At 43.4% G+C, this 13424-nt stretch overlaps 1 protein-coding gene across 4 annotated transcripts in view; it reads left to right on the forward strand.

Annotated features, from left to right (window-relative positions):
* pdxdc1 (pyridoxal-dependent decarboxylase domain containing 1) overlaps positions 1 to 13424 on the forward strand; it is an 87203-nt gene that overhangs the window by 45443 nt on the left and 28336 nt on the right. For all 4 annotated transcript variants that reach the window (XM_034237664.1, XM_034237665.1, XM_034237667.1 and 1 more), the window contains 5 exons: positions 2621 to 2669; positions 4891 to 4992; positions 6138 to 6263; positions 6416 to 6466; positions 9473 to 9533. In XM_034237664.1, coding sequence (XP_034093555.1) covers positions 2621 to 2669; positions 4891 to 4992; positions 6138 to 6263; positions 6416 to 6466; positions 9473 to 9533 — 389 coding nt within the window. The remainder of the gene's footprint in view (positions 1 to 2620; positions 2670 to 4890; positions 4993 to 6137; positions 6264 to 6415; positions 6467 to 9472; positions 9534 to 13424) is intronic.

Consider the following 13424-nt stretch of genomic DNA (forward strand, 5'->3'; position numbering starts at 1 on the left):
GGGCACCTAATAAGGATGCCACCTGGGCGCCTCCCTCGGGAGGTGTTCCAGGCACGTCCAGCTGGGAAGAGACCAAGGGGTAGACCTAGGACCAGGTGGAGGGATTATATATCTTCGCTGGCCTGGGAGCGCCTTGGGATCCCCCAGTCAGAGCTGGTTGATGTGGCCGGGGAAAATAACGTTTGGGGCTCTCTGCTGGAACTGCTACCCCCGCGACCCGACCACGGATAAGCGGGAGAAGATGGATGGATGGATAGTATCAAAATGTAGTTAAAGTACCAAAAGTAGTCATTGTCATTCATTGTGCAGATTGGTCCATTTCAGAATAATATATATGATATGTTTTATAATGATTGATCATGAAAGTGTTCTCAAAGATGGTAAAGGTGCAGCTAGTTTGAATCAATCAATCAATGTTTATTTATATAGCCCAATATCACAAATGTTACATTTGTCTCAGTGGACTTCACAATTTGTACAAAAATATCAGTATGACAATACGACACCCTCTGTCCTTAGACCCTCACATCGTACAAGGAAAAACTTCCGAAGAAAACCCACAGTTTTAAAGGGAAAATGGGAGAAACCTCAGGGAGAGCAACAGAGGAGGGATCCCTCTCCCAGGACGGACAGACGTGCAATAGATGCCGTGTGTAAATTGAAAAGATAATACATTTGCAACATAGGTAGTCCAAATGTTTGGAAATGCTTGTGTGTATAATAGGAAGATGAATCCACGAGGATATCCATCCAGGACCTATGATCCAGGACCACAGCCACGACTCAAGATCCAGGGCTCGCGATCCAGGACAGAGGAGCGCAGGATCATCCATGACTCCGGATCCCGGCGTATATAGACACCAAAAAGAAAGACATTTGGGGAAGCTGGGTTAATCGGAACATGAGAGTACACAGGTATAGACAGAGAGAAGGAAGAAGTAAGATGTCCCCCGACAAACTAAGCCTATATCAGCAAACTAGGGGCTGAATCTAATCAGCCCTAACTATAAGCTTTATCAAAAAGGAAGGTCTTAAGCGCACTCTTAAAAACGGATAGGGTGTCTGCCGCCCCGAACACAAACTGGAAGCTGATTCCACAAATGTGGAGCTTGATAAGAAAAGGCTCTGGCTCCCATTGTACTTTTAGAGACTCTAGGAACAACCAACAACCCTGCATTCTTGGAACGCAATGCCCTAGTAGGACAGTAGGGTATAATGAGTTCTTTAAGGTAAGATGGCGCCTGCCCATTAAGGGCTTTGTAGGCGAGAAGAATCATTTTAAATTCTATCCTGTGTTCTATAGGGAGCCAGTGTAAGGCAGCCAGAACAGGAGTAATGTGGTCCCTTTTCCTAACTCTGGTTAGTACACGAGCTGCAGCATTTTGAATCATCTGAAGCGACTTGACTGACTTCTTGGTACACCCTGATAATAAAGAGTTACAATAATCCAGCCTTGAAGTAAAAAATGCATGGACTAGTTTCTCTGCATCGTTTTGAGGCAAGATATGCCTGATTTTTGCAATGTTACGTAGATGGAAGTAGGCGGTCCTTGAAATTGATTTTATGTGGGCGTTAAAGGATAAATCCTGATCAAATATAACACCAAGATTCCTTACAGTCTCACTGGAGGCCAAATGAATGCCATCCATAGTTAGTTTATCTTTAGATAATTTGTTTCGTAGATTCTTCGGGCCAAGTACAATAACTTAAGTTTTGGTCGTGTTTAACATCAAAAAGTTTAAGGTCATCCACGTTTTTAAGTCCTTGAGGCAGTCTTGAATTTTATTTAGATGATTAATTTCATCAGGTATCATCCGCATAACAATGAAAGTTTACAGAATGATTCCTTATAATATTGCCTAACGGAAGCATATATAATGTGAACAAAATAGGTCCGAGCACTGAGCCCTGTGGCACTCCATGGCTAACTTTGGTTTGCGTGGAAGATTCATCATTGACACGTACAAACTGAGAGCGTTCAGATAGATAGGACCTAAACCAGCCTAAAGCAGTTCCCTGTATGCCAACTAAGTGCTCTAGTCTTTGCAATAAGATATCATGGTCGATAGTATCAAATGCAGCACTGAGATCGAGCAAAACAAGAATAGAGACAAGTCCCTTGTCAGAGGCTATTAGAATGTCATTTGTGAATGACTTTGTATACTGCAGGGTAGCTTGTGAATTTACTCCAGGTGGAACTAAAGTATTACAAATAATTAGTGGAGTAGAAACACATTATTTACCTCTGAATTCTACTATAAGTACCAAGTAGCATAAAATGGAAACACTCAAGTAAAGTACAAGTATTTCAAAATGATATTTTAGTACAGTAGGCTACTTGTGGTACTACACCGATTTTCAAATAGGCGAGTGCTGTTGTTCCAGTATCTGATTGTGCATGCTGACTTCAGGGAAGTAAAGACTTCAGTCATTCTGTTAATAAATCCAGCATCCTTCAGCAAAACTGAACGGCAGTCAATGAGCGGGGGCCTGGAAAGACCTGCAAAGACCTGCTGCAGATTACTCTGATTGCTGGCCCTGATCATTCTGTATAGTATGAAGTCCTTGTTCCGCTAGAGAAATATTAACCTTTATTATGTTATTGTGTTTTGTTCTCCAGGGTCAACCTGGCAACGCTGGCTCTGGGTCAGGCCTCCTCTGCCATCATGGTAATGTAAAAAATACTCCCGTCTACTTAAATGTGGATTCTAATTCAATACATGCTTAGTCTAATTCGACCAATATTTCCTCACAATAGCTAGCTCTCTGTTCTGTGCGTGCGCTGAAAAGAAACAAGGTATATATATATACAGTCCTGGCTCTGTAAATGGGAAAAAAATGAAGTTTCACAGAGATCCGAATTCTAAAAAAGGCCAGTCTATTTATATTTTTGCATGCGGAGTGTGCACAGTAATAGCTCAGTGTCTATATTTTTTAATGAATAACAGATTCACAAGAAATTACTGATGGCATTTATTTTTTACCAGTGCCAGCTGGTGGTTGCTTATTTTTGTTATCCCTTCCTAGCCTCTTGTAGTCCTTAGATGTTACCTTACCATTTTACACAAACTGTGGGAAAGTAGTATAATTGAACTATTGCTACCAACAGGCTAAAACGTGTATGGGAAGGTTGTTGGTCCAGTTGTTCCTTACATGAGGCTGACATGAGGATTCTTTAGCTGGTGTAAACATATAAAGTGGATATCTTCCAAAGTCACACTGTTCCTATTGGAGATTGCACAGATTGCTTGCTGAACTGTGGCAAATGGACATGAAGCGAGAACTAGTTTATCATGACTTACTTTGGATATTACCAACTTGTTTGGACTCCTTTAAGCCTTATTAGCTCTGGTCCGACTCTGGGATGTATATATATGTTTTAAACCAAGACAGTGGGTATCGTCATTCCAACATTTCAAACAATAACATAAGAAACACCACCCAGCTCAGTAAGTAACACCAAAGTCATAAGTTAGAAAAAGCAATCACATGAAGGTCAATTATGCTTGATAGTTGAAAATGCTTTAAGAAAACAAACAGCCTCCTTCACAGCTCTCCAGAGGGTTTACTTTATTGTGTTACAAACAGTGTTGCAGCTCATCCCTTAAAACGGAAGCCTCAAATTGCTGATAATTAGGGGGACATATGAAGGGGATATTTCAAGCTTTATCAACTAAGATTTGTGAGAAAATGTTTTCAACTTTAATTGACTGAATGTATTTGAAAAGTGGGCTTATTAACACATGAATACTACTGTGTGATATATGTTCATATATGTTTAAGAAGTACAATATAGGAAAAGCTCAAGTTACAGGTGTGGGACATGTTCCATTATACTTTTAGAATTTGATGAGGGCCAACTAAAAGTGGACAATCAGTCGGCTCCCCGGTTGTAGTTTGGACACCCCTGTTCTAGGTCATTCAAAGAGCTAATAGAATATAATAGAATGGGAGGGATGAAACCCCTCTTTGATGGTCTCACATGCATAGCACACAGCACACACAGTGACATTTGGCCTCTGCATTTAACCCATCCTAGTACCAGGAGTCTAGTACTAGGAGCAGTGGGCAGCTATTGTACAGCACCCGGGGAGCAATGGGAGTGGGGGGGGAAGGGGGTTGTCTGGTGCCTTGCCCAAGGGCACCACGGCAGGGCCCAGGAGGTAAACTGGGACCTCTCCAAGTAGCAGTCCACACAGTCCACGGGGACTTGAACCGGCGGCACTACGGCTCACAGTCCAAGCCCCTGCGGCTCACAGTCCAAGCCCCTGCGGCTCACAGTCCAAGCCCCTGCTGACTGAGCCACTGCCGGATCATGGCTGATCATGGCCTGATCATGGCTGATCATGGCCTGATCATGGCCTGATCATGGCTGATCATGGCCTGATCATGCCTGATCATGGCTGATCATGGCCTGATCATGCCTGATCATGGCTGATCATGGCCTGATCATGCCTGATCATGGCTGATCATGGCCTGATCATGCCTGATCATGGCTAATCATGGCCTGATCATGGCTGATCATGGCCTGATCATGGCTGATCATGCCTGATCATGGCCTGATCATGGCCTGATCATGGCTGATCATGCCTGATCATGGCTGATCATGGCTGATCATGGCCTGATCATGGCCTGATCTTAGCTGATCATGGCTGATCATGGTTGACACTAAGGCACTTCAGGGTAATTTCACTCAGTTAGAAACCTTCCTAAGGAAAAATAATATTCAACCGCAGCCACATACACCTTTGACACCTGCCAACCCCCCCCCCAAGTATTTTTGGCTAACCTCATTTAGGTTGTATATGCCAGACAATACACACACAAAGAGCCATCTTACTTTCTCTTCTGACGTGTGTTTCTCTGTGTACTCTGACCTCCCCCCTGCAGGCAGCCACCAGGAGTGACAGTATGACTCTGACCCCAGGTCAGTGGCTGGGCCTGCCTGCTGTCACTGCTGTCACCCTCTACAGACATGAGGACCCAGCCATGGTACGCTCATATCACTTTCTACAGATGTTCCCGACACAGAGCCACCATGTTTCTGGATGTCCTCCTGCTGCTGATCCTCGCTGAGGAAATGTTCAGCAATCAAACACACACTTGTTTAACCTTTCCCACAATTGTCACTATTTAAACTATCTATGTTAAGATTTTTCTCTCCAAATCATTAAGTTTGGTTGTATTACATGTAATATACAGTACACTTTTCATATTTTTTTTATGTGTGCAGTTTACAGTTTTTACAATTAATAATGTTGCTACATGCTGCTACCTCATTACTTTTATATGTTTACTCACTTTTATATAATGCTGCTTTTGATTATTAAAGAGTATGTGTCTTATTTGATTAGATATTGTTAACTGTGTGCTTAGTTCTTTATTTAATATGTCAGTCTACTCATCTTATTCTTGTCTTCTTGCTGTAACACTGTTATGGCGCATTTCCACTGCAGCGGGTAGCCCCGTTTAAGCGTCCTTAATCGTCCTCAAGCGGCCAGGCCAGTTTTTGATGGCCTTTCCATATAGCGTAGCACCGGCTAGCGGGTACTTTTCCCCTCTTTTTCCGGCCCCATAACATCGTGGTTCTATCAGGCCAGGGCTGAACTAGTGACGTCAACACTCTCGACTGCTGATTGGTCAGAGAGAATCGTCACAAGATCGCGCGCGAGATCATCCCTAGCGTCGCATATATATCTAGAAGCAAGCTTGCAGCATTTTTATAAACAGCATTTTGTAAACGGAGGAGCTACAAAAATGGCAACGTCAAAGAAAAGCACACCGTGGTCGACCGAGGAGGTGACAACGCTCCTACATCTCATTGGGGATGATAAAATCCAGCGGGAGCTCGACGGAACAACTCGAAATGTGAAGCCGATCGCCCCGCCTACACTGCGTTGCTACCCCAGGTCCTAAACTGTAATGGCAATGCGCCTCGGACGGCCAGCGAGGCAGCCCGAGGCCTGAGCGAGGACGCTTAGGGACGCTTAAACGGGGCTACCCCGCTGCAGTGGAAATGTGACATAATAGAACTGCATTAGAGTCCCCACTGTGGGACAAATCAAGGATGTCTAATTCAGATTCTGATTGTTCTGTTCTATTCTCTGTTTGTGTCTGAATGACTTGCTGTGTGTCAGTCTCTGGCAGCAGGCCTGACTTCCAGCCAGCCGGTGGCCAGGCTGCGGGCGCTGCCCCTCTGGCTCTCCCTGCAGCACCTCGGACACGATGGGATCGTCCACAAGATCAGACACGCCACTGCTCTGGTGAGCACCACTTCACTTCCCCTTAACCACAAACTCTGGATTTGAATATTGGCAGATATTAAATGTCATATTATGGAGTTTGCAATAAAATCTAATGATATACTCTAGATATGGAAAGTCAGTCATTTCACCTTTATTTCTCTCCCCTCTAGAGCCAGCACCTCCTGCAGAGGCTCAAAGCTCTGACCTCCATCAAAACATCGGTAGGTGCTCTCATAATGTTCTGCCATAAACAAAAACTCAGGACTCCCATAATAATGGTCATCAAATGTATTGTGAGAACAGCGGTCACAGTCACAGAAGCCCAATGCGAGTGACGATATCAATCAAATCAAATCTTTGCAGTTACTGTTTTGCAACCCTACACATAATATCCAAAAAACAATATTCCTGTGCCCCTATGACTTTGCAGTACAGCAAGAGTCCAACTGTATTTTTCATAGTACTGCTCCATACCTTGGATGGTTAGTCTTGAAGAAACAGGTCATCCAAGATGTTTTAGATATGCTAAAAAAAAGTATAGATTAATAATGATATGAAGCTATTAAACCTACTATAAATGAAATGAAATCCAAACTGATTGTAATGGGAATATTATTTAGTGGTTGACCATGGAATGTTGACAAGAAGATAACTAAGAATATCTCACTCTTTATAAAAGCAGCTTAAAGAAATGATGTACACGAAAACATGTATGGCAGCTGATACAGTTAACTGAAGTAAGTTTCATGCTTCACATAGCCGGCTGGTGGACCACTCACACAGCGTGGCCAGTACATCATCATTTATTATATGATATTCTTATCACCCATTGGTGAAATTCCAACACATAGCCTTATCAACATTGAAATGATGCCTAATGAAAGACAGCTCAGGTGCAATGTGTCGGTTTGTTTCAAGAGTCAACAGCTCTACGTGTATTAATAAATAAGATGTATAACTAATATCTCATGAAGAAATGACCTCCAGCTGTTCAAAAACAAAATGCCTTTATGTTTGTAGGATGTGCTTGAGACAGAGATCTCTCTCCTTGAGGCTCTGACAATGGTAAAGCAGAGTAGTGATGATACTAACTGGCTCAGGGGGAGGCTTGTTCACTGGCATTCATACAGTCACAGACATGTAGTGTGATGTGAGTTCATGCCAGCAGAGGGGCTGGGGAAAATATTACTATACATGAACACAAGTGTAATTTAAATGCAGTGAACAATCAGAGTGCTGGGGATCAGATCCATTACACAGGGGGACTCAAACTCAAACCAGTGGCTTGGAGAAAGAAGTGTGATTCTTGTCTGTGTGTGTGTGTGTGTGTATGGCGGAGGTTTTAGTCAGTGTGGATGGCCTTGGTTCCAGGGCGTGGTGTCGCCGATCCCGCCCATCTCCGGGGCCTCACTGCGGGACGTTCTGGGCTCTCTCATGCTCTCTATTGTAGGTGGGACCAAGCCTCTGCCTGTCTTCCCCACTTCCCCCTTTTCCTCCATTCTCTTCCCTTTCTTACTTCCTGTAACTCAGCGGTATTTGGGTCTCCATTGGCTGATGGACTGTTCACTTCTTCCTAATTGTTTAGGATGTGGACCACTCAGGCATTTTATATGAGGTACTTCAGAGAATGCCTCTCTCATTCATAATTCATGAATGCTGTTGCATCTCATTACTTGAATCAAACAATAACAACCAGAGTAATCCATTTGACACCTATATTTTATACTTGATGTGACACCTATCATGTGAATGGACTAAAGAGCTGTAAAGTCCCTCCACTATGTGACTGACATTTAAATTCAGCCATAATGAGTCAGTTCTGTAGTGCTGTGGGTTGAGTTTTATTTGGACATGTAATCCTTGGCAGTAAGGGTTGAGTGTATGTCTTTGGTATCCAGAAGCCCATAGCAGTGCTCTTAACGTAGTTTAAAGATAACAACCATTTCATGTTAACCAGTATATACTATTGAACAAACATAAAAAATGTTTGGATTGTCTTGATTATTGTGTGTTTAAGCTTTTTTGCTAAAGCTATACTTCTCCTTTTATTTAAACAACACATGTTTGTAACATAGTGTTTGCTTTGACTTTCATTACACACGTAGAGGCCTCCCACGGGTAAACCTTTGTTTGCTCTGTTCTTGCTGAACAGATCTGTGTCTGCATTGCTGCCTCTTCTTCCTGCTTGGTTAAATACAGCATGTTGCTGCCTCAGAGGACACTGTGGAGCTGGTGACTTTTGCTCAGCCCTCCAACAGTTTGTGTACAATAGAAAAACTAAATTCTCAGTAGGCTTTACATCAACTATGTGACACAATGTGTCCTCTGTCCACATCATGGTGAACAGAATGCATCATAAAGAGGGGCAAGATATGATCATTTGATCAAAAGGAGTTTACTGCACACATTTTTGGGCAGTCTATCCTTAAGGCATTGAAGGGTTGCCCAACTTAGTGCATGTTCTTGCAGTTATAGAAAGATGAAGAATAGAAAAAGAGAGCAAATCAAATCCTGCAAAAGTTCACACCTAGCAAATATGTGCCTTGGGGTGAGTCCTCCATCGTAAAGGAGGACTCAGACAGGAAGCAAGACCTGTGTATCACTTAACATTAGCATGCTACAGCTTTGAAACCTGCCCTGGGTGCAGCTATATTTGTCTCTTATTATGGATAAAACGTTTTAGAATATTTTTTCTGGTTTTCTAACTTGACAACCGCAGACATACTTGTGGATTATTCATGACCCTCACATGAACACCCAGACACACTAGCCTTCATCTCAGCCCCCCGCCAGGCATGATGTAACCCCGGTGATGTCCTCAGCAGCACAGATGTGTCCAGGTGCTGCCTGCATCTGTGACCTATTGCATGGCGCATAGCCTTGCTTTGGAAATGTCTTTAATGGAGTAGTCTAAACGCCTAATGCCACTTATTGATCAGTTCATACTTAAGGTATTTTAGTAAAATCTTGTGAACTGGAGCTGTAGCTGTGATGAGAGGAAAGGACTCGGCCCATCTCTTCCATATTGACTTGTGTGTGACATTCAGTTACATAACATATCGCATCTTCATTAGGCATGGACACAAAGCAACATCTGAAACGTTAACATCGCACCCTTCCAACTGAAGATCTGTGTTTTGCATGCCATACAGCAGATCACTGTTCAGTATGATGATAAGCATCCCTGTGTGACAGACGGCTGATGCGTGTCCTTGTGTGTCCAACAGGTGGAGGACGAACTCAGCTCTCCTGTGGTGCTATTCAAGTTTTCACAGGACATGAGTGCTGGTGAGGGTCACACAAACATGGCACTTTTGATAAAGACTGTTTGTCAATCAGTAATATAATAAAGGAAAGCAGCTCTATGGTATACGTATTAAGTGTAAACTGTGCTTCTGTGCCAACATGGCACCTTGACCTTTGACCCTCTTGTTTTTATATTCGCTGAACAAAGGATTGTGGGTCAGAATGGCAGACTTGCTGCTCAAGTATGAACTGATTAGAATTTTGTGATCAAATGTCAAGGACAAGAAAATGTGTGCTAGATAATATACATAAAACATTTGAATACACACTTATACTCACAGTCATAATTACATAATAAAATAATGAAAGCAGATTGCTAACCGCTGCTTGTTTAAAAAAGAAAACAGCAGTAACCAGACTGCATGCTTGCAATGCCCTGTCATCAGCACATCACATGATATCCAACAAAGGCAGAGGGAAACAAATAGATATTATTTCAGATCGGATGAAAATGTGTGTCAAATCCACAATCAGAGAAAAGAGATACAAAAATAAATTCAGATTCACAAATCCCTGATCAAAGGTTGAGAATGTTAGAACGATATTCACAACTGCTTTTTCATTTCCTGTTCAATTTGATGTATTTGTAGATCTGTATTTTTATTTGGGAAAAAATGTTTTGCACATGTGGAAAGTGTTTGTACATATACAGATTACTACGGTGGCCGGCAGGTGCAAACGCAGAACAACGGCCAAAAACGCATACATAAGCAGGAAACATCTGCAAATAATGAAAAACAAACAAACCCTGAAAATAAATACAACAAAAAAACGCTGCATTTACAGAAATGATGCAAACTAAATACAACACACAAACCCCGAAAACAAACGCAACAGAAAAACGCTGCAATAACAAAAACCATATGCAAAGTCAAAAACACACAATGCTCCAGGCCTCTAGGGGCGTTACATGGAACAGATTGATGTCTGACCAGACATAAAAGGCTTCTCAATTCTCTAATCTCCCCTCCTCGACTCCTCGGTCCTCCGGTAGTGACCCGGAAATGGATTTCAGTGCGCCATGTTGAAGGACATCTTATTTCTCTAAATGCACATCGAGGACCGAGGATCGAGGAGGCTCTCTGGAGGAGCTATAACCGAGGATACTCGGGGTGTTTCTCAATGTCGAGTAAAGCTGCTCCAGAGCCACTATTTCAAGCATACTACGTCATCGAGTGCCGCAGAAGGACTGTTCCAATGTCCAGCATACTTGGAATTCTTCATTTAAATTCCTGGGAGTCCACATCTCCCAGGAGCTCATCTGGTCCACAAACACCACGGCAGTGATAAAGAAGGTCCAGCAGCGACTGCTCAGAAAGAACCATCTGAATCAGAAGCTGCTGGTGACCTTCTATCGCCCTACAGTTGAGAGCGTTCTCACATACTGCATCTCTGCTTGGTATGCAGGGTGCTCGGCTGCCGACAGGAAGGCTCTGCAGAGGGTCATTAACACGGCCCAGAGGATTACTGGCTGCCCTCTGCCCTCCCTGGAAGACATCACCAGCTCTCGCTGCCTCAGGAGGACCAGTTCCATCCTGAAGGACTCATCCCACCCAGCCCGTCATCTGTTCGACCTGCTGCCTTCGGGCCGGCGCTACCGTTCACTGAAAGCGCACCTCCAGACTCACAAACAGTTTCTTCCCATGGGCCATTAGGACATTAAACACACACAAATCTCCCCATATCCCCACTGTGCAATGGTCTGTCTCTATGTATATACTGTAATATTTATCATATATATTTTATCATAATTCTATTTTATTCATGTATTTATTTATTTATTAATCCTGGTCATCTACATGACCATCCAAAGCTGTGTGCGCTACTTGCTGGTCGTAACGGTCAGACCTTTTAATCTGTTTTTAAAGCACTCGCTGGAGCAGTGACTATAAATCTCGTTGTATTCTGTACAATGACAATAAAAGCTTTTGAATTTGAATTCTACCGAGCCTGGCGTACTTCGTAGCGAGAAATTGCGAGGCTGCACATGTGTAGACTCCGCAGTCTTAAAATCCCCACAATGCTTTGCGGACCAATTTCCCCAAATCTGTGGCGGAAAATGTAAGGCGGGGCCTCTCATATGACGCACACCTGCACACTTGCTAGCCAGTAGAGATGGCAAATCCGGATCCTTTTACGGACTCAGGGTCTTCTGAGTCAGTCATTGAAGAGATCCGGATCATACGAGTCATTTGAGTCATATGAGTCAGCATCACCAAGAGCATAGAAATCCTATCGGTGAAACCGAAAAGTTGATGCATTTCAAGAGCATATTAAACTGACGTTACATTAACCTCCGCTACACAGTGTCTTTTGCTTTTAATAAAAAAAATTGATCACAAAAAAAAGGGTAATTTTGCGAATCTGAGTCTGCTGTTGACTCGTGCATGACGACGAGTCTGCTGGATCTCTGGATCTGCTGCTATACGGTTACGGCTCTGAGTCCGCACGAGTCTGCTGTGTTTTGCACAGTGAGTCAGGATTTGCGAATCTCTGAGTCTGCTGTTGACTCGTGCATAATATAGTCGCGGGAGCCGGGTGCTGGAGGAGGGGCTGCAACATGTTACTGTTAATCTCTCCCCACTTTTGGCCACACCCCCTAAGTAAAATGTCTTCCCAGCCGCGGCTATGCTCGTGCACATGACGAGTATGGATCTCTGGATCTGCTATGCTATTTCGGTTAGGAGCCGTAACTTACGGCTCCTCTGAGTCCACGAGTCTGCAGGAAGTTTCACTGATCCGCGTCCCCTCCCCTGAGCCAAACGATAACTTCTGGAAGCTATCCTACTTGCTAGGGTAGGCAGATGGACTGGGGTACGTTGTAATGTTATTGTACATGTTATAAGGAGAGTAGCGAGTGACGCAATTTATAGTTTTAATTTGTACGTCACACAAGGTGTACGACTCAAAGGACTCGGGTTAATGGAGAGGGGAGACTCGTCACGACCAGCTCATTTCTAGGATCCGGGTTAATGATCCGGATGAATCAGGACTCGCCCATCTCTACTAGCCTGTTCCACTCTTGGTTTTCCGAATGCCAGGAAGTATTATTCTTGCCTCGCTTCTGAAGCAAGTGACTCGGAAGACATGTGCTATCAAGCAAGCGTACTCGACATTGAGAAACACCCCGTGATGGTTCCTCCACAGCTCCTCCGTGGATGTATTTCCGGCAACAGTGATGTTTCAAAGAGACGGCCGGACTTATGCCAATGACAGCTCTGCATGCATACATTTGATCACTTCTCCACTGACCATAGTTACATATAGTATTGCTAAAGCTCTGTATAGTTGCAACATGATCTATACACAAATACATACATATAAACAAACTGCTAAGAATGTCTCTCTCTCTCTTGAAATGTTTCCGCGGTACTCACTATGGCCCGTGTTATTTACTTGCGTTCCGATAATCCAAAAATCAGCTCCTAAATTCTAACCCTATCTCCTATTCCTTGACCTCTGAGTGAAACGTCACGGGGTTAAGGGATAGTGGATAGGAGAATTCAAAAGGATTTAGGAGAAGAGACTGCGGTACTTTAGAGAATCCGAATGCACTTTCACTATCCGACGTGTTTATGATGCGCCAGCGGACGTCATGAATGTGCGTCTGCTGCTGTGGGGAAACTATGGAAACTACAGTTTTCTATACAGAGGACTACAACATGGATGTTTAATAAGAACGAGGAACTACTGTAAACTCATCTAGAGACTCTGCACCGTGCTCTGATGCTGTTGCTTTATGCTTTATGAACGTGGACAACAGAGAAACATATTCTTCAGGACCAAAGTTGGAATTGAAATAAAAAAGGAAAGTGAAACTTATGCTTGTCACCCTCTCCCTCCGGTCCACGTTAATACAAATGATCCCAATAC

Source organism: Gymnodraco acuticeps, unplaced genomic scaffold, assembly GCF_902827175.1.
Source record: "Gymnodraco acuticeps unplaced genomic scaffold, fGymAcu1.1, whole genome shotgun sequence".
Lineage (NCBI taxonomy): Eukaryota > Metazoa > Chordata > Actinopteri > Perciformes > Bathydraconidae > Gymnodraco > Gymnodraco acuticeps.